This window comes from Athene noctua, chromosome 5 (assembly GCF_965140245.1).
Source record: "Athene noctua chromosome 5, bAthNoc1.hap1.1, whole genome shotgun sequence".
In the NCBI taxonomy this organism is placed as follows: Eukaryota; Metazoa; Chordata; class Aves; order Strigiformes; family Strigidae; genus Athene; species Athene noctua.
In genome coordinates this window covers 29504204-29524322 of record NC_134041.1, presented here as the reverse complement: position 1 = coordinate 29524322, position 20119 = coordinate 29504204, and the positions used below count along the sequence as shown (strand labels likewise).

At 47.5% G+C, this 20119-nt stretch overlaps 2 protein-coding genes across 12 annotated transcripts in view; one reads left to right on the top strand and one right to left on the bottom strand.

The window, feature by feature from the left end:
• The window catches only part of PRRC2C (proline rich coiled-coil 2C), a 76091-nt gene extending 62515 nt beyond the window's left edge, over positions 1–13576 (top strand). For 7 of the 11 annotated variants that reach the window (XM_074906864.1, XM_074906865.1, XM_074906871.1 and 4 more), the window contains 7 exons: positions 1630–1864; positions 2325–2447; positions 3974–4192; positions 6229–6332; positions 8102–8228; positions 9237–9473; positions 11735–13576. In XM_074906864.1, the coding sequence (XP_074762965.1) occupies positions 1630–1864; positions 2325–2447; positions 3974–4192; positions 6229–6332; positions 8102–8228; positions 9237–9473; positions 11735–11995 (1306 nt within the window). In that variant the 3' untranslated portion in view covers positions 11996–13576. The remainder of the gene's footprint in view (positions 1–1629; positions 1865–2324; positions 2448–3973; positions 4193–6228; positions 6333–8101; positions 8229–9236; positions 9474–11734) is intronic. The other 4 variants (XM_074906869.1, XM_074906868.1, XM_074906873.1 and 1 more) reach the window with 3 other exon arrangements.
• A 3021-nt stretch (positions 13577–16597) lies between these two features.
• MYOC (myocilin) lies at positions 16598–20060 on the bottom strand. Its single transcript, XM_074906860.1, has 3 exons — positions 19219–20060; positions 18572–18691; positions 16598–18441 (listed from the first exon to the last, which is right to left on the bottom strand). Exons 1-3 carry the CDS (start codon positions 19697–19699, stop codon positions 17657–17659), a joined length of 1386 nt encoding a protein of 461 aa, XP_074762961.1. The 5' UTR covers positions 19700–20060; the 3' UTR covers positions 16598–17656.
• Positions 20061–20119: the final 59 nt, after the last annotated feature.

Sequence of the window (20119 nt, the reverse complement as noted above, 5' to 3'; positions counted from 1 at the left end):
TGAAACCCTAGTTTGAACTCCATAGGTGGTAGAAACTTAATTTCAGATGCGTAGGGGATAGCGGGGTATGTTTTTTAAAAAATGCTTTCTGTTTGCGACAAAAGGTAATAGGAAGAGCAGTATTTCTCAAATGGCATTGATAGCCAGACACATTTCCACTGTGAGGCTTTCCAAAGCTTCCTTGCAGTTCTTATCAAAACTGATTCAGAGTGGTATAATTCTGACAAATTCTGTTAGTTTGACTTTGAGAAAGTTTCTTTGGAAATTTAATTTCAGCGTTTTGCATGTGCTATAGAAAAACCTGCTTGTTGCAATGTAGAAGGCTGAAGCCACAGAAGGGTTTAATTGACTACATGGGTATCTGGACTTTGTGTTTGGCTGACTTTGTTGGACCAAATACTGCTTGTCCTGCCACAGCTGACAAAAATTGTTGCAAACAGTTGTGTAGTTGCAGAAACACAATCAGTCTGGCATGTGGTCCAGATGAAACAAATGCTTCTGGCTGATCTGGTCATGCACAAACCCAGTATTAATGGTGTTTGGGGTGGTGCTATTTCTAAGAGTGTGAATACTTTTCCCACATCTCTAAAGATGCAGAGGAGGATAAGCTTTGAGATGTACAGGTTACTGGTTTAGAAATAAGCAACAACATAAACTTGTGAAATGTTTATGGCTACATTGAAGACAGTCCTCCGCATACATTCTGGAAAAGTTTCTCCAGTGCTCAGAGTGCAACTGTAAGTGTTTTGCAATTAAGGAAGGGTACAGGACAAGGCTAGTCTGGGTGTTCTGTCAGGCAAGCACATGGCCACTGCCCTAACAGGACCTGTGCTATGCTGGTACATATTGACCAAGTGATAAAGTGAAAAGTGGTTTTACATCAAAACCACTCTGAGCAGAAGAATTTTGAGAGGGGCGTTTAATTTTTAAACTCTGATTCTTCAGTCTGAGGGTAGCTATTCAGTAGGCTCTTGATGGAAATGTTTGAATAAATACTTCTGGTGTTCTAATCAACCTGTTCCTGGTGCTTTGCTGTTCTGTTTTTGGTCTTTGTTAAACTGCAACTTCCCCATGCTGGTGACAAGGGAATTGAGTATCTAATTAAAATTAAAGTCTGTGATGTCTGTGTTACTGTTTTGAAGCCAGAACATTCACTTGGAAGCTACAGTTGTCAGCCTACAGTAATTTAACCTCTTAAGTATTAAAAGTTGGACTCTGGAGATCTGTAAAGTCAAGAGAACAAAGCAGTTTATGACAAAGTGAAGCTACTCACATGTGGTGGTTCCCCACTGTCCTACCTTTATAGCACATGAACTAAGAAAGAACGGGTAGCTTCTGTACATTACAGTTAAGTTACCAAAAAACTATTTTAGCACACACATCTAAATAGCTAAATGTACTTTAAGATTTAAACAAAAAGCCTAGTCTTTTTCTTCTGTGGTTTTTAGTAGCATCTGTTATTTTATTGTGTGCAGAGTAAATAGATCTGCCTTTCTCAGGTGAAAATCTGTTCCATAGAACTAAGCATTGTAATTCTTTTGAAGAATATAATGTGTGTTCTTAATTTTTTTATGCCTCATTGTTGAGCTCTGTCTGCATTTATATGTTTAATGCTTCAATCTCTTGCAGATCCCAGCAAGCTTTTATGCAAAGTGGTTTGTCTCAGCCATCACCTGTAGTTCTGTCTGGTACAGCCTTACACAACTTCCCAGCAGTACAACATCAGGAGCTTGCTAAGGCACAGTCAAGCCTGGCATTTCAACAGACTTCTAATACACAGCCTATTCCCATCTTATATGAACATCAACTTAGTCAAGCTTCAGGACTGGGAGGCTCTCAGCTTATTGATACACACATTCTCCAGGTAGGAAATGCTTCAAAATGCAAAATTTCTGCAGTGGCTTGCTACAGATAATACAATAACAAATCAAGTATTGGTCAGCTTGGGGTAAGCCCACTTCCGTGATAATTACATGACAGTCGGTGTGTCAGGAAACTTAAGACACTTGGAAGATAGTGTTCTTTTAATTTCATAAAGGTATATTAGCATAATCTGAGTTGAATATTGTTCCCCAAATTACAGGGTTCTTTGCACTTATATTACTAATTGCAGCTTCAGGTTTGATGTCTGTTATGGTAGGTGATAAAGGGCTCTTCTGCCACTTGCAAATGAGAGCTTTATCACAAGCTGAAACCTTCAGGTTGTCAGCTTCCTGTGCTGTGGTTGCTGTTGTACTGGTTGAAATGCAGAATGATGTGCCATGCTGTCTCAGAACTGCTCTCTTAAGTATTTTTAAGGTAATGGTGTGTCTTGCTCTTCCTAGGCCAGAGCTACACTCACTCAGGCTTCAAATCTGTACTCTGGGCAAGTTCAGCAGCCTGGCCAGAGCAATTTCTACAACACTGCACAGTCTCCCAGTGCTCTCCAGCAGGTAAACTATGGCATGGTAAATTTCCTAAATTGTATTCTTCTTAAAAGCATATTGTTGTTGATGGGGGGGGGGGGGGCGGGGGGCAGCAGCCTGGGACAATCTTGAATTCTTCTCATGTAAGAATTGAAAATTGATTGCAAAGAAAAGCTACTGCAGCAGCACTGAAAAACTGAAAAAACTGAATTGCTGAGAAGTTGAATGGCCTACAGGTTCATGTCTCTCACTTGTCTCTGGCATCCTTCTCTTAAACAGTTCACTTTCCAGTGACAGACAAAGATTTAGTTGGCACGATGATGTTGCTAATTGATTGAGGCATATGCTGCCTTTATGGGGGCAGGTATCAGTGATGGTGGAGAGAGACAGACAAGCTCCAAATGCTTAGTGTAGCCTAATTGTTAATACCAGATCTCATCAAGATGAAACCTCAGAGCTGTTGCGTATCTCAACAATAGCAAATATGTAGAAAACAAAAGAGAAGTCAGCAGATAGATGATCTTACAGGCAAACAGGACATCAAGTCAGTAACCAGTAACCTCTACATCAGGAGATTTGTGAAGTAACTCCAGTGATTTTAAATCTTTTGAACTCATTTATGAAAGAACTGTTCATTTGCTGTGTGCAAGCATTTTGTTATATTTAGAGGATGCTGTCTAGTGGCTTCCATCTTTAAGTAGCTTTAAAAAAAAGAGCTTATTTTGGACTGACTTATTATAATAGCCTAAAATTGCCAAGACAGAAATCTAGAGGAGTCTTAAAAAATTGGATCTCATCTGTTGGAAATCTAGCATAAACTTTTAAGGACCTTTTAGAAGGGTTAGTGCTTTTAATGTGTTCAAGCTTGGCTGTCCCTATACTTTTAATGTTATCTTTCAGAGCAGAACCCTAGTAAGTCTTTCACATCTGGAGAATATCATTCTTCTAGTCACACTCAGAATATAATTTTGCAGGTTGTGGATTGATGGTCAGACTAGGAAATGCAGTACAGTAATTCTTGCCGCTCAGGTCACTGCTGTGGTATTTTCACATTTATCACTACCATTCTACGGTGATTTCAGCCCACAGCACACTCTGTTAATGTAAGCAAGGGACAGGCTGTGGCTTGTTAGGATTTTTTTTTTTAAAGATCGAACTGCTGGCTGTTGGAACTCCTGGTAAGTAAAATCTAGTTTTCATACCAAGCAGCATCCTTATGATGACTAAAATTATTTGAATTAAACCCATCCACCCCCACGACTGTTTCATTCTTTTATTTTTTGAGTTGAATTGAATTTACTTCATACAGTGAAATCATGCTGAGTGATGTTGGAGTTAGGAGCTAGCATTCAACTTTGTTTCTGAAAAGCAAAGACCCATATGCCATTAGAACTGATTATAAAGACAGGGTAAACGATAAATTCACTTATTTTCTTGCAGCTCTCTGAGTAATGTATGAACTCATTAAGCCATTTACCTTGAATATAGCTGAAATCATAGAGCTAGTAAAGAAAGTTAAATAACAGCCTTTGTGTCTATGTTACTGGTGATTTTGTACTTTTTTCCAGGTGACAGTACCTTTGCCAGGATCACAGATTTCTTTGCCCAACTTTGGATCCACAGCTCAGCCACTTATTGCCCTACCCCAGTCTTTACAACCACCACTACAGCACACACCACCACAAGCGCAGGCTCAAAATCTAAGCAGACCTGCACAAGTAACCCAGCCTTTCAGAGGATTAATCCCAGCTGGAACTCAACACAGCATGATTGCTGCAACTGGAAAGGTAACAGTATTGGTAGATCTACAGTACAAAAATGAATACAAAGCACAGCTGTCTGCTGTTTCAGAAAACCAAGCATGGCAACCCATGTTGATGCTTGCATTTAAAAATCTGCCTTGGCTTTAAAAGGTAGGGAGGGGAAGATGGAAAAGCCAGTCAAGGTTAGTCCTTTAGTGACTGTGTCTGAGCACTTTGTAAAGGTTTAGCTCAGATTTTGTAGCTAACTTGATACTAGTCCATTTGCACTGTAGGAATACCTACTTGGATGATGACTTCATGGACTAGTAGGATATTTCATGTAGAAGCCATGTAGAAAATAGTACAGAGATGTTGTTAGAGCAGCAGGCCAATAACATTACACTGTCAGGGCTGGTTTCTGACTTCTGGTCATGCATGTGTTTGTCACGTTCTTTCTGGTCTCGTATGAGAGCCAGTTGTATGGGATCAAGTGTTCCCAGTGCAACAAAGTGGAGTTTTAGGTGCTTCAGTGGAGTCTGTATCAGCTGTGACCTTAAAGCAGAATTAAATTACTAATGTTGTTGGGGGTCTGCATTTCTGAATAGCACAGCAGGGTGCATATTGAGAATGTATGCAAGGCAGGACCCTTGATGTGTTTTAAAAAAAAAAAAAAAGGCTGGTCATGCAGCTGAAGAAAATTCTCATTGAGTAACAGCTCCAGTAAGGAAATAACACTGAAATAGTGCAAGAAACTTGAACACCTAGGAGGGAATTCCCTCTTGCCCTTTATATGGAGCTGCTGTGGTAATTGCTAATGAGGGGATGTGTGGAGCTGGCTTCCAATCATAAGGTCTCTTGTCTTAGATGGAATCACAGATTTACAGGCACCTGCGATTTTCGGATAGTGTGCAGCACAACGCAGTTGCAGCATACTTTAAGGTGAGCAGTGGGTGATAACGCTGAATGTGAGCACAGCTAAGCTTTGTCGGATACAGCAAGGCCTTTCCCCAGTGCAGGGAGTAATCTAGCTCTGGAGCTGCACCTGAAATCCTTACAGCTTGTGGCCTAGACTTTAGGGTGCTTTTGAGCATAAAATGACCCTGCTGTCTCAATGGTTTACAGCTGTGATAAGAAAAATTTCTCTCAGATGTTAATTCCATGTCTTGGACAGTAATGGCAACCAGAATTCCAGATCACCTAGATGAAGTTTTCATCCTATCACCCAGCAGACTATATGGTGATTTTTTGCACCATGTAGTTTTCTAGCTTCATAGGATCTGGCCAAACCTTTTCACCTTTATAATTTTTGAGCCCATCTTCCAAGCAGCAGCACGTTTCTTGCTGCAGTTGTCATTGGAAAATGATCACTTATTTCAACAGGAAACGAGGAAGAACTGCAATGGGATGGTGGCCTTAGGTGACTTTTCTGCCCTGTCTTAAGGGTTCCATCATGTTCCTGCTAAAGAAAGTCAATATAAAACAGCCACCCACTTTTAACTGATTTATTGTTACCATTATGCTTCATGGATGTGTGTGGAAAGATCCTGTCCCTAAGACTAATTTATTCTGTTGTGTGCATCTGCAAAATAACATGCAAGATTCATTGCTCCAGAATCTGGAGATGTTTTGCATGAATGACAGCTCCATTTCTGCTGTGTTTTTGTTTGGGTTTTTTGTAGAACTGGATTATTTTATGGCATTCTTCACTTCAGCATTTTTCAGGATTATATGTAATATTTTCATGTGGTACCTGAGATGGGGAAAGAAATTTCAACCCTGAAACATTTTTTTAGGGCCAAATATGTGAAATGAGTCACAAATCCCCTTTTATTATGCAGGAAGATCAAGTTAGCCAGTACAATTGCTGGAAGTGCCAGATAGTGCAGGAAAATTTTACACAGAGGTGCTTGTGGTGCTGGGGTTATGTTAATTATAAGAAACCGTTTTTGCAATCAGGCTTTCACCTCACTTAAGTGACCTATTTTCATTGAGAAAAATATGAGGTAAGCTAACAGATACTTAGTAAATATAGGGTTTTTTCTTTGCATTACAATTAACATGTGGATTGCTGTGTTTTTCAGATATCAGAAATGGACCTGAAGGCCTTTGGAGGTGGCATTGATGTTAAACCTGGAACACCACCAGTTACTGGTAGAAGTACTACTCCAACCTCCACTCCCTTCCGGTAAATCTCTCTTAAGCTCAAAATTCCTTGAAATCAGAGCTAGAAAATGTACCTAGTCATGCATAAGCAGCCAATTCTGAAAGGTATGAGGTGAAAGGGCAAATAATATAAAATACAGTGCTTAATTTTAGCTTAAAAGCACCACTCCAGCAGATCCTCAGATCTGCTGTAGTTTGCCAGAAGTACATAGCTCTGAAAGAAAACATTAAAAATATTTTTTTGATTAAAGGAAGCATTTGATTAAATGACCTGGGATTGTACCAGGAAAGCATGGAGGTGGCAGGAAAGATGTACTTTGGGATAGAGCTCTAAGAGAGTTTATCTTAATTGGGGTGCTCAAAGTAGAAACACTTGTAAAGGGTTACATGACAGTTGTAGCAACAATTCTGTTGGAAAACTAAGAATTATTGCAAGATACATAAGCTACTCCCAAGTGAAATTAGTAAGCTGTTTGCAGGTTTGCTTGGTTAATTGACAGACTTAAGTCTTGCTCATATGCAGTTGCTCTTCATGGTATACCTGTTGGGCTGCTTGTGGGTGAAGTTACTAGTGGGCTGAAGGAACTTGAAAATAGAACTTCAAGTTTCAAGCTACAAGGTGGTTTTGTTCTTGAAAGCTGTGCTCCCATGCATAGTAACTATATTTGGTGGCTTTCACTGCAGCAGACTGACAATGTTCGGGCTTTTTCTAGTGAAATAGAAATGAGAGTTTGAACTCAGTGCTGAAGTCATACCTCCGATAGTTCACCTAAGAAAAAAGTGATGGGATGAGGGAGAAGAAACTTGAATTTGCAAGCTAGTCAGCATTTAGGACAATTGCCTCGATGGTGTATATATGTTAGAGATTCTAGATGAGATGTCTCTTCTAGCAATGAAAGCAGGGCTTATAAGCTTTTGCTCTTAAGTGTAGAGGCACTGGGAAGATTGACAAAACCAGAGTAGATCTGGAGTTTGAAGTGAAAACTAAACAGAGAATTCTTTAAATTTACAAAATGTTGGTGTGTATTGAGTTTAGTTGGTTTCCTTGCCACTGGTGCCCCACTGCTCATTTTATGTTAAGTGTATCACCCACACACTCTGCATGAGAACTCTGCAAATCAAGCTCCATTTCCTGAAGAAGGCTATCCGCTCTCTTCTCTTTCTCTGAGGACTGTTTGGTGCCCTTCCCCCAGATAATCTTTCAGGCTTCATTTAATTTCGTGGGGATTCAATACCTTAAAAGTTTTAATGGAGGGTCATGTTCGTAGCCAAAGAAAACGGGGGGAGCACATTTTCTGTGAATTCTTGAAGTCTGTTCAAGTGCATTTTGAAACATTTGACAACAGGTCAGAGTGGAAGCAGCTGCACATGGCAGCTTCTGCTGTGTGTGCTTAATGCCTGTTGTGACAAGCCCTGAACTTGACATGATGGAGCACACAGTGTGAAGGGGTAGGAGTGAATATAAGATAGCAGGGATGGGAAGGGTAATGCATGTTTAGCATTAGTATTTGTGTTATGAATACTTTAGGGAAAAGTCTTTTTCATACAGACTTTACCCTGGGATCTTTCCATATCCTAAGTATTTCTGATTACAGTTTCTCTTTGTAATTTTAAGCTCTGAGTTTGTCTGCATTTGAAACTAAGGGTAGACACACAAGAAGATCTGATACCAGCTTCTGAGAGATTTTTGGTTTTATCTCCAATGCTGAATTTCTACTTAAGTTGTAACTAAAGGCAGAAACATCCTCTGAATGAGAGCAGTGTGGTTCTAACTGGTATTTTATTCTTCAGCGCTAGTTCTACAAGTCCTAACAATCAGTCCAATAAAATGAACAGCATTGTCTACCAGAAGCAGTTTCAGTCAGCAGCTGCTGCTGTGAGAATGACACAGCCGTTTCCTGCACAGTTTGCACCACAGGTAGGTGTCTGGTGGCTTCCTACAAACAAATCTGTTTCTCTGTATGACCTGGTGACTCTCTAATTGAGCTGTGTTTTCTCAGGCTTTATCATGGGGAGATAAAAAATTGAATCCTTAAAGTGAAATGGTGTGATAAAATGGATTTCAAGATCAAAGCCAAAAAAAAAAGCTCTTTGATCTTGCTAACTAGTAGTACAGATTTGGTGGTGTATTTAATTTTGAGAGTTCTGTGCACACTGAGGAATTCAGTACAAGCTGTGAATGATGTAGAACAGATGGTTGTTCTGCTGGCTTCCCACACAGCTGTAATGCACCTCATCCTGCAAAAACAGATCATTTGGTTGGGGAAGGGGAGAAGCTTTGTGTCTCAGAAGGGTCCCAGTGCATATTTTAAATGTGTAAAGACAAAGCAGATTTGCAGTTCTTTGTCTGAGAGGCAACTTGGAAGTATCGACGGAGCAGATAAAGTTGAAAAGGATCTCTGGAGGTCATACAGTCTATACAAAACAGGGCCAATGCCAAAGGGTTTGATTTGCTTCTGACATTCCAGGGAGCACAGCTTACCGGGGTGTTGCATCCCTGTTACAGTGACTGTAGCCAGGCTGCTAGGGAAATGTAGCCTCTGTAAAAATGTAGGATATCTCTGTCTTGTAGTATTTGGAATGTTTGACTGCAGGACCTGAGTGTGGATTGCCATTAGCAGAAACTGCCTAGCCTTTCCAGGGCTGCCTTTCGCTAGCAACTCCTCCACTGCCTTGCATGGGTCTTCTCCCTTACTACAAGCTGCTTTAAAGTTTTTGGTACTACTTTCAGGCACAATGGCGCTACAGGGCTATTGTTTTTTTTTCTGGAGTTCAAGCATGGCCTCTGGACATAAAAGCATTTTCTTGACATCAGTTTGACAGCAGAGCAGCAATTTTTTCCCCTTTAAGCTAATGCCAACGTGCAATCTAATTGGCAATTTTCTAATTGCGAAATGTCTCTTTTTGTTGTTTTTCCCCCACTTAGATCCTCTCTCAACCTAACCTGCTCCCTCCATTGGTAAGAGCCCCATATACTAACACCTTCCCAGCGCCTGTTCAGAGGCTGCCAGTAGTACTGCATAGTCAGATGCCGTCTCAGATGACCACAGGCCTTATGAGCCACCCTCATTTACCGCGTGTGGCCAGAGGTCTTTGTGGATCAGTATCTGGAGCGAGAGGCAATCAGGGCCAGGCTGCGATGAAGGCTGAACGAGACATGAAGGTTAGTATTTGAACAGCAGTGCTGTTAACACCAGTTCAGTCTTGACAGCTTGTAGGGCAAGAATGTGTCTGCAAATCATGTCTTAATTAAAAAGCCTCTGGACCCAAAGCTGGTTGCTGTGCCTTTAACAGCTGAACACAGGCCTTCTCTAAGCCCTGGGAATTTTTTATAAGAACTTTACACTAGAAAATTTGTAGGAACCTTCCTTTTTCAAGTGGTCTCGTGGTCAGCAGTTGTGATGCTGCCACTGCTGTCAAAGGCAATCTGACAACTAGATTTCAAGAGCCTGGATTTTTTTGAATGAGTGATGAAGCCTACAAACCTGGCTGGTAGCTATCATTTCACATCTGCCTCCCCAGCTCTGAGCAGCAGTATGAACCCTCCTGTTGTAGCCAGCCTCACCACTCAGTGATTCTGGAAATTCATTTCCCGGTGGTTTGAAATGCCTGTGATTGATTCTCCGTGGTAGAATGCAGTAATGTGGTACGCTCTACAGAAGAGGTGGCTGCATTTCAGTAGCAGGTGATGAGTCATCTAACGTGTTAAAGCACTTTGGGACCCTTCAGGTTGAGGCAAGCTCTTCTTACCAAGGCAGGACTGCAGTGCGGGGCATCTGCACAGGGACACCATTGTACATTTAGCCTGTTTTCTGCAGAATAAGTTGCTTGTATGAATAGATGATACTGGGGACCTCCTTCATCTACTGTCATTTGCCATGACATGTGCATTGAGGTGTAAAAGCAAAAGAGTGTGCTTTTCCTGGTGATGTTTGGTTGTAAAATAATTGATTATCCCTTAAATTCTAGGTGTTGGGTCCATTTAGTTTTGGTAGTTCCATAGACTTACTAGGTGATGCTTAGTATATTGTCTCGAGTGTGTATTACAAACTAAATCTAGCCAGTCATAGTAAATACTAATATACAATCCTGGTTTTCTGAATCTTCCTGCAAACACTGTTCAGAAGAATGTCAGTTATTCTGTCATGCTTGGTTACTTGTGATCCAGTCATCCAGCCTTCTAGCCTTAACCTCAGGGGGATGCCAGAGACCTATGCAGAAGATTTCAGGTGTCCCTCTGGCGCCAGTAAAACTAAACTGGTGCTGCAGTCCTGCGCATCAGAGTTCACAGGTTTGTTTCCTATTCTGTTGCTGGCTGTGTTACTTGGAGCAGCTACATAGTATTAAAGCCAAGACCTCTTGTTACAGGCTTTTGCTGTTTCATTGTGTGTGTCCACCCTGCCATCCCCCTTTTCTGTAAAAGAAGCATAAAATACTTAGAGGTACATGGATGGAGCCTTAGTGCCTGTATTGTAGTTGGGGTTTCTTGTATTAAGACACACCTTTTTAATTTAAAAAAGGTGTTTGAGTGCTTTGGGTTTAATCATGCAGCTTCCAAAAGATTGAACTCTTAATAGAACTCCTGCTTTGCCTGAGACTGGACAAGAAGGTCAAGTGCTTGGTCTGAAGCATCTAGTCTGCACAGCGCTTCACTGACAAACAAAAGGTCCAGCATAAAGCTGTAAATGAAATGTAGTTACAAAGGCTGAATTTCACAGGTGCAAGTCAAGGTTACCAGTATAGTTCAGAGGAGGGACTTGAAGGAAGCCAGGCAATAGTTTGCACTTCCTTGGATGAGCACTCGCTTTGAGTGGGAAGCAGATAAGGCTTCAGGTTACATAAAACACAACTTTGAACGTGGCTCACTTGCATCCCCATTGCAGACTTTGAAGTCTGTGTCCAGAACAACAGGGGGAAAAAATTTAGATGCGCAGACTAGTTTCTGCTGCTGTGATCCTGTACTCAGGGAGTCTGGACCAGGCGGCAGGAGCAATGACAGCTGGCACAGCCCAGGGCACAGGCAGTGTGTAGGCATATTTGCCTTCTGGTCGTGTCTGACTTCTGCAGAGGAGTGAGGCTCCAGTTTGAGCCTGCTGTGGACAGTGTTTATACTTCTTAAGTTCTGCACTACTAGTGGCATGAAAAGATGTTAGATGATGCTTCAAACTGTTGTCCTTGATCCTCTTTTCTGGACTGAGGATTAGGAATAGAAAGGGAAGCCTGGGTATGACATTAAGCTTCTACTGAGGAGCCAAGCACCCAGATGTCGTGACATCTGGGAAGCAACTGGATGGACAGTGCCTTTCTAGGAAAGTCTGGCTACTGCAGTTAGTTCTTCCTCTTTCATTTAGGAAATAGCTTTGTGAAGTTCACTCTTAATCCAATGTCCCCTCTTCAGTAAATGTATTTTCTCCATTTCTTAAGGCAAAGCAGAGAGCAGAGGTACTTCAGTCCACCCAGAGATTCTTTTCTGAACAGCAGCAGCAGAGCAAACCCATAGGAGGCAAAGCGCAGAAGGTGGACGAGAATGGGAGCAAACCCACCGAGGCAATTGCTGACTCTTCAGGAGTCTGCCAGGACAAAACCGAGGAAAAGCCTACCCCAGCGCCTGCCACGGCAACAAAACCTGTTAGAACTGGACCAATCAAACCTCAGGCAATCAAAACCGAAGAAACAAAATCTTAGAGGCTGTGTTTCCATGGAGGTGGGGGAAGAAGGGAGGGCGGGTGAGATGACAGCAGCATGAATTTGTAGCCCGAAGGACAAGGCAGCAGTCTTTCCCCCTCCAGGGCTCTGAACAGCATAAAGGGACATAGAAGCTCTCAGCAGTTACGGGTGCAAACTGCTGCATATCCAACCAAGCTTCTAGGCTCTTTGGGCTTGTATCTTTAACAGCATGAAGGCTGCTTTTGGTGTGTGCGCGTGTTTTGGCTTACACACCTGTTTGCTTCCCGAAGTGGGGGGAAAAAAGAGAAATAGGAACGGCAAGGAAGAAGGTGGTTGGGGAGGCATGTTCACAGCTGACAATATGAATTCTCTTATTTTCTTCAGGCTCTGATCTTCAGCTGCTACTTATCTTTTTATAAACCCATGAGTATGAGAACATGCAGATCTGAAGATGGTGCTGGGCCAAGTAATGTGTGTTAAGTTTTTTAGTAACTTAAGCTTCTATCTTGTAGTAAACAGAGGGATTCATGTAGCTGGCAGAATTGCCATTGCCACGTGACATCTAACCGAACGTAACACAGAGTAATGCTGGTGATGCTGAATTTCCCTCGGAAGGCAGTACTTTGCTGGCTGCTGCTTCTTGGACAACAGTACACTATTTAGTTCACCATATGAAAATGCTACTTGGCCACCTGTGTTCTCTACACCCCCTCCCCCCTCAGTCATTCACCTCTGGAGTTGAAAAGTTCATTGCATCAGTAGTCAGATTTGTTCTGTTCACCTGTCCAGCTATCTTTATATGATGCGAGTGATCTTTAAACGGTTTCCAGCTTATGTCTGTATACAGCAATGAGCACTTAGAACTGTGCCATGAGAATAAAAGAAACCTTATCAGATTAAAGAGTTTTATCTAAAAGGTGCATTCTTTATATCAGAGCTGCGTCGCACCACCTCCTTGCCCACAGTGTGCTGGAAAGTAGAATAAAGTCAAATAAATGCCTTTTTAATTGTATCCTCTAGTATTATAGCTGTAGGACAGTACTGTATGATACTTCTGTGAATGTAAGATATCCTGTACCTGCTTATGATATGTAGTAGTGACTGTGCTATACTGGAGCTGTTTTTAATAATGTTATTCTAGAGGTTTTTTTCCAGACAATGATTGAAAAAGCTAATAAAAAGCACCAGGTACCACATCAGTAGCAGAATTTGCTGGTTTTTTCTGGGATTTTTTTTTTTACATTTTTTTGAAGGAAGAGTTGAAAGTCTAATGTGTATAATTTTGTTCAAATGACTGCAGAAGCTGGAAAGGCTGTTGCTGCTATTGATGCCTAGTGAATTGCTATTGGTTATCTTTTTATATAAATATATATATAATTTGATTTTTTTGGAAACTAGCTGTGATGTCAACTTTGGAAAAAAGTATCCCACTTGTAGTGTGAGTTGGCATTGTACAGAAATTAACAGCCATATTGGTCTAGAAATGTTAAACTTAATTTTTTTTTCCATTTGTACAGGGGTAACGCACTGTATTAAATATGTACGGTCTTATTTACATGGGTTTGATTACAGAAACTAATAAAGTATTCTCTAAATAAAGTATCCGGGTAATCTCATGATTAGTGCAGTGCTGCAGGATGCAAGGAGAGCACCTGAACATCGTGTGCCAAGTGAAGAGTGTGTATTACAGCTTGGGAAAACAGACTTCTAAAGAAAAACAGTTTGAAACATCTTGATTATCGTTTCCCCCAGCACTTTTGATCTTGTTCTCCAGCAAAGGCCTCACAGAACACGGCTTCCATCTGGCCCTGGAAGGAGCCTGCCGGTTGCGTTTGCAAGACGTTGCCTCTCCGGTGTGTTAGTGAGCTGCCTGGTGCTGGAGACTCGGGGCTGGGGCCTGGAGAAGAGCTGCTCGTCGCGGGAGAGACCAGGATGGACCCGGCCAGTTTGAGCCTGTGGGCAACACAGGCACTCTCGCAGCAAGGGGCTGTTAAAAAGCAAGAGGTTTCCTGCAGCGGGGAGCAGGACTGAGCCTTCCCAAGGATGTGGGAGGCTTCCTTGTGCTGCTCCCGAGCCCCTCCCTTCCCGATTTACCGTGAGCAACACCCACTCGCTGCTGTACTACTGCCCCTGGCCCTTGAGCCCAGGGCAGAAGGAGGGGTTGAGCTTCCACCAGCCCTTCGGCTGTGGGGTGGCTGGGCAGGAAGCGGTGCCCTGGGGGCACCAGAGGAGCTGGAGTCTCCTGCTGAGGTCAGGTTTTTTAGGGGTTAGAACTGCAGCGCTGTGGGGTGAGGAAAGGTGCTGTAATCCACAAATAGAGCCGTGGGCAGAAGTAACCTCGGAGTAGGTAACACCACAGGTAAATCGCCATTTTTTACAGGAACCATATGAGTACAGCTACAGTAAACACTCAGGGAAGGGAGGATGGAGTGAATGTGAACATCGGTTTGGTCTGTAAGTGTGCCTTAGAAAAGAGTAACCAAGTTATGCTGATGTTTCCTGGGTTTGAGGCATCTTCTGCCTGGTTCATGTGGGAAAGACCCACTAAAAATGGGAAAGCTTTCACTTGACTATTTTTAAGGAAATGCTGCTCAGGATTAATCTTAAATTCTCCAGTAAAGCCATTGGTAAAGTCAGACAAACTTCCCACACTCTGTTGCAGGAATGTACCAGACTTCTGGCTATTTCTTGTACTGAGCAGAACAAGGATAATATTTTTGCAGAAACTTAATTAAAAGCAAATGCTTGGGCATTTAGTGCATCCAAATAACACCATTTTCATGTGTACCTCTCCAAAACAGTCCTGAACTACCCTGGTTGCCTTTGAGGCCAGGTTGAGCTTTCAGTCACTGACTCCAGTTCACTGAATATTTTTATGACATTTAACCAGGTAACTTGCTCTTGGCCATTTACGCTGGAATAGATCTTGCTTTTTTAATTTTGAGTAGGATTTGGTGTGTAATCTCTTTTCTAGAGCTCTGATCATCACAAATAATTATGCTGAACCTACCATAAATTGGGAAACAATTTTGTTGGGGAAATTAAGGAGGAAAAAAAAAACAGCAAAAAGATGGTAACTTCTCTCAAGGGCAAGAGCAGAAGTGGGTTAATGTGACTGGGGCCAGAGCCAGCACCCCCCCCTTGGCTTGGGCTTGCTTCTTGCTGAGATGCAGGAGGGGAGGGTCTCTAGACTTGTTTTTGTAGAGCCTGTTAAGTAAAGCTGTGTATTCAGCATTGTTCAGCTCCAACCCAGCTTTCTGGAAATCCTGTCTACAGTCTTTGTTTATGGTTTTTTTAGGTAATGAAATGATGGACTTCCCAGCCTGAGGAGACCCCAGTGCTGGCAGCACAGGGAGAGGTGGGAAGGGCTGGGGCTCTGCCCTTGGTGTCTTTGTTCAGGGAGAAGGCATTGGTGCTGCTGCTCCGCAGGGACCTCTGCACAAGGCTTCCCTCTTGGAGGGGGCTTGCCTCACGCTTTCTGGGAGCTGTGGGACGAAGCGGGGCTCCAGCCCCACTGCCTCTCCTCTTTTGAGACAGAAACGCTATTCTCCCATCCTTGGTGGCAGGTTTTCTGTGCGTTGGGTGAGCGGCTGTTTGCCAGGCTGCCCCTGTGCCCCTGGCTGGGTCAGTGCAGGCAGGGGCTGCCTGCTGTCTGCCTCCCTCTTCTCTGTCCCAGTGGAGATGTGACAGCTCCTGGGTGCCCCTAGCTTTACTCCCCTGGATGTTGATCTAGCCTTTGCATTGTTTCTCTGCATGAGGGCCCAACCAACCAACCTTCCTGGCCGGGTTTTTGCAGCAGGACCAAGGGATGCTTGGGGGATGGGGCTATGTACCCTGTTTTCTGAGGCCAGGAGACAACACCATGGTGGCTGTGTGGGAGCATCCTTGGCTGGGGAGATGCCTTTCCTCAGGGTGAGCTTCACAAGGCTGGGAAGGCAGGGAGCAAGAAGTGGTCTTTCAGCCTCCTCCTTTGATGTTCTGGGTCCGATTTCTGCCCAAGCTGCAGTCCCATGGTTGTGTCCCATCCCACCCCGTTCCCCCCGCCCTGGACTCACCCAGAGGCAGCCCTGATGGTGGCGGAGGGTGTGCTACCTGCTGCCGGTACCCTCTTGTCTCCTGCCCTCGGGAACAGGGTCCATTCTGAGCTAGGGCCCATCCCTGCAGCCTCCTGGCTCGGAGCACCACAATCTCCTCGGTGAGCAGCCCAACCCTGGTGCTGCAGCAGCAAAGTGGGGGACTGCCTCTGTCCTGCCACTTCCCTCGTGCTCCACGATGCCCCCGGCACCAGCCAGCCCAACCCCCCAGCCCTGCTAGTGGAGCTCATTAATCTTTCCCCTTCTGTAAATCTCCAGGCTTTAGTGCTGAAGCTTTAACTTTTTTTCTGATTCCATGTTGCAGCCCTTCTTCATGCTAAATAAAGGTGCTCCTGGGGCCAGCCCTACCAGCAGCTGCCTCCCAAATGTGACATTTTCCTAGCTAAAGCTTTACACTCCCTGCTAGCACCTTCAGCCTGTCAGTGCATCCACGGTGGCACCAGTGCTTCACACACCCCCCCCAGGCTCCAGCCCACCAAGCTCCCAGGAAAAGCCGGGTTTGGAAAGATGAGGTGCAAGACAGTGGTGGTGGGCAACCTTTATTTAGCCGGGACCCTGCGCATCCCCTGGGGGCTGCAGCTGCTGCTGTCCCGAACGCTGGGGAGGGAGGAAGAAAAAGCATCCTACCAACTTTCTACAATAAATAGTTAAAATCACGTGCTTTGGCCCAGCGTGGGGAGCGCTGCCAGCCAGGCAGGGCTGTAGCTGCCGTGCTGCATTGGTGGCCAAGCACAGCCTGTAAAGCTGAAGCGCGTGGCCAAGAGGGGCAGGGCATGTCAAGGGGCTGCTCAGCTGCAGGATGCTCTGCCAGGACTCCTCATCGCTGCTCTCTTGTTTTTTTTCCCAATAAAACAAGGTTTGTGCAATGAGTGTCCGTATTCCCCACCGCTGTTGATCCTGCCGAATGATTTTTGGAGGTGGCTGAGCTCTGGTATGCCCCCGGGCACCGGTGGTGTGGGATGCAGTGAGGCTTGTGGGCTCGCAGCAGGAGAGCTCAGATGCTGTTGGTAGGCGAACACTGCTCTCCTCCCCAAGGCTGGCCTGAACTGGGGAGACCTCCCTGAAACTGCTGCTGCTGAGGGGGGCTTGGAGGGCAGCAGTGGTGCTTGTGCTCAGCTGGAGCCTGGAAACACAAACCCCAGCCCACCAGAGAGGATGGTTGCTTGCAACTAGGGAAGGTGTATGTTTTCAGGTGGGATCCTCCCAGACAGCCTCTCCCCACCTCCCCCACCTGGCCGTCGCTGTGCTCCAGGAGGATGCTGGAGCAGCTGAGGGCTGGGTATTGCTATGGCATATCTAAAACCCACCGAGGCTGGGGAGAGGTGTTTTGTTGGCTCAGCCGAGCTCTGGAGGACTTAATTTCTCTCTGCTGCACTTGAGCACAATGGGATGTTGTTGGAGGTGCCAGCAGGGACGTTGGTGGCCCCATGGCAGCGTGGCTGGGCAGCATGTGGCCTCCACCATCGTTCAGCGCTGTCTAAGGCAGCGCCCCCGGCCACACTGGGGGGAAGTTGGGGAGCAAAGCGGGGTGCTGAGGCACATATGGGGCTTGCAGGGGCTGAGCTGGCGTGTCCCTGGCCCCGACTTATGCCTGGGAGAGGCGGACGGGGTAGGTGACCATGTTGAAGCTGTCCCAGGCGAAAAGCTGCCGCTCAGCAGGGTTGTAGTCCACCATGCTGAGGTAGCGGAAGCGGTTCTCAAAGGGGATGCTGAGGGCCCGGCTGGTGCTGGTGGCTGTGTTGTAGGCGAAGTTGACGGTAGCATTGTGTGCCGAGTAGCTGCTGACAGTGTAGAGGGTGCCGCAGATGACGAAGGAGTTGGCCACCCCCCGCTTGCGGATGTTGGTTTCCCAAGTGCGCTGGATCTTCAGCGTCTCGGGGTCCAGCTTGGAGAGGACAATGGCCCCCCGGGCCTTCTCAGTGCTGTAGATCACCCAGAGCCCCGTCTCATCCACTGCCAGATCAATGTCAGTGTAGCCCCCCCAGGAGTAGGGGTACTGCCCGTGGTAGCCAGCGCCAGGGATCTCCCTCTCGACCGTAACAGCCTCTCCCCGCAGGTCATAGCGGGCCACGGTGCGGGAGCGACGGGGCTGGAAGAAGAGCCCACCGCGGTAGACAACGGCCCCTGTGCTCTCCAGGGGCCGCGGCAGGATGTGCACCTTGGCGGGGTAGCCCTGGGCCAGCTGCTCAGCCGCCTCGTACTGGAAGAGCTGGCGGACCTCTGCGCCCACCGCATCCACACGCCAGGTGGTCTCCCGTGTGAAGGGGGGCACGGGCTCAGGGTCCTTCATCCACACACCATACTTGCCGGCAAAGGACTCTGCCCGGCCGAAGACGACAGGCTCCCCCACCCACACCAGCTCGCCGCAGCCTGCTCAGGGACAGGAGGGGAGAGAAAGGGGTTATTTCTTGGTGGCAGCAGCACCCGGTGAGACCCTCGGGAGGGCCAACCGGTATTTGTTAGCAGCGGAGCATGGGGCTGGTTGGGCCAGTGGCAGTACCCGAGTCCTTGCTCCCTGGGCGGCCGAGTGCCATCTCCTCCAGCGGCTGGGACACGGAAACCTCCGTCCTCTCCGACTGCAGTTCCTGGTAGGTGAGGGGCTGTGGGACCCAGCGGGGGGCTGTGGCGGAGCCAGGTGCAGCGTGAGCAGGGGCCCAGCCAGCCCCCCTCACCGCCACGCCTGCCCTCCACCGCCCTCAGCGAGGGGCTCTACACCAGACGGTTGCTCCCCTAAACACCAACGCCTCGGTCGGGAGCCTGGTGCCTGTCCCACTGCAGCAGGGCATGTCTGTGACCTCCTGATGGGGACCTCGTTCCGCAGCCACTGCGGCCCCCGGGTGCGGGGTTTAATGCTTCTTGGCAGAAGCACCTAATCCCCCTGGATTAGCACCGTCCCCTGCGGCCCCCCTCTGCTTCGGGGCAGATGATGGGATGAGGAGGGGGCTCTGGCTGCCAGCCCTGATTTAGGGATGGGGAGGGGGTTTGAGGCAGTGGGCTGCGACCCTACTGGGGTGCCTAAGAGCGAGGAGGCAGCAGTGGGTGCACCATGTGGGGGGCAGCAAAGGGACTCGACCAGTGCCCAGGGAAGAGTCAGTGGCAGGGAGGCGGTGGCGAGGCTGTACAGGGGGTCCCGGCCCCAGCACTTACCTTTGCCGGGAGCACGCAGGGTGTCGCGGCCGGGCCCTTCTCTACCGGGGGGGCAGCGGGTGGCCCGCAGCCGGGTGATCTCCTGGGTGCTGGTCTCCAGCCGCCTCCCCAGCTCCTCTTTCTCTCGCTCCAGCCGCCCCTTCTCCTCCTCCAGCTGGGACTTGGCCCGCAGCAGCTCGCTATAGGCAGCCTCTAGGCGACCGGCGGGCTGGGGCTCCGGTGCCACCCCCACCTCGCCGCCCCGTGGCCCCGAGCCCCTCTCCCGGCTCTCCAGCCGGCTCAGGCGGGCGGCGAGAGCAGCCAGCTCGGCCCGGAGCTCCGGCACGCCGCCGGCATCGGGGCAAGCTGCCTCGACGGGGCTGGCTACCGTGAAGGAGTAGGTGCAGCGGCCGGCGCTGTCATCGGCCCGCCGGAGGAAGGCCGTCTCGCCACGGCCGCCCAGGGCCAGGCCCCCCCAGAGCAGCAGCCAGGCACCCAGCATAGCCCCTGCCCTCGGCTCCGCCGCACGCCGGGCGCTGCTGCCCGCATTTATAGGGCGGGAGGGCGGCGGGGAGAGGGTCGGGGCGGCGGGGGGGGATGGCCAAGCCGGAACTTTCCAGATGCCTGTGGCGGCGGCGGCTTTTGCCCAGCGGCAGCCGGCGGTTCCCCACGGCCCCCCCGAGGCCGCTGGCCGGGCTCCGGCAGCCTGCGGCCACCGCCAGCGGCTTCACTGCTGGGGCCGTGTGCCAGGGACGATGCCGGGGGCCGAGGTGGCCGGACCCCCCCGCTGCTGGCGCGGAGGCGCCGTCGGCCCCCGGGCTCCCGAGCCAGCGCTCCCCCGGCACTGGGACGGGGCCGGCCCCGCCCCCGCCGCCACACGGCCCCGCCCCCGCCGCCACACGGCCCCGCCCACGGCCCCGGC

Bases quoted from the DNA above. Each gene is read 5' to 3' on its own strand.
- MYOC (XM_074906860.1), bottom strand. From the start codon at position 19,699: ATGCTGGGTGCCTGGCTGCTGCTCTGGGGGGGCCTGGCCCTGGGCGGC. The intron at 18,692-19,218 runs GTAAGTGCTGGG...GCTCCGCCACAG, and splicing joins CCTGCGTGCTCCCGGCAAAG to CCCCCCGCTGGGTCCCACAG. The intron at 18,442-18,571 runs GTACTGCCACTG...GTCCCTGAGCAG, and splicing joins CCCAGGGAGCAAGGACTCGG to GCTGCGGCGAGCTGGTGTGG.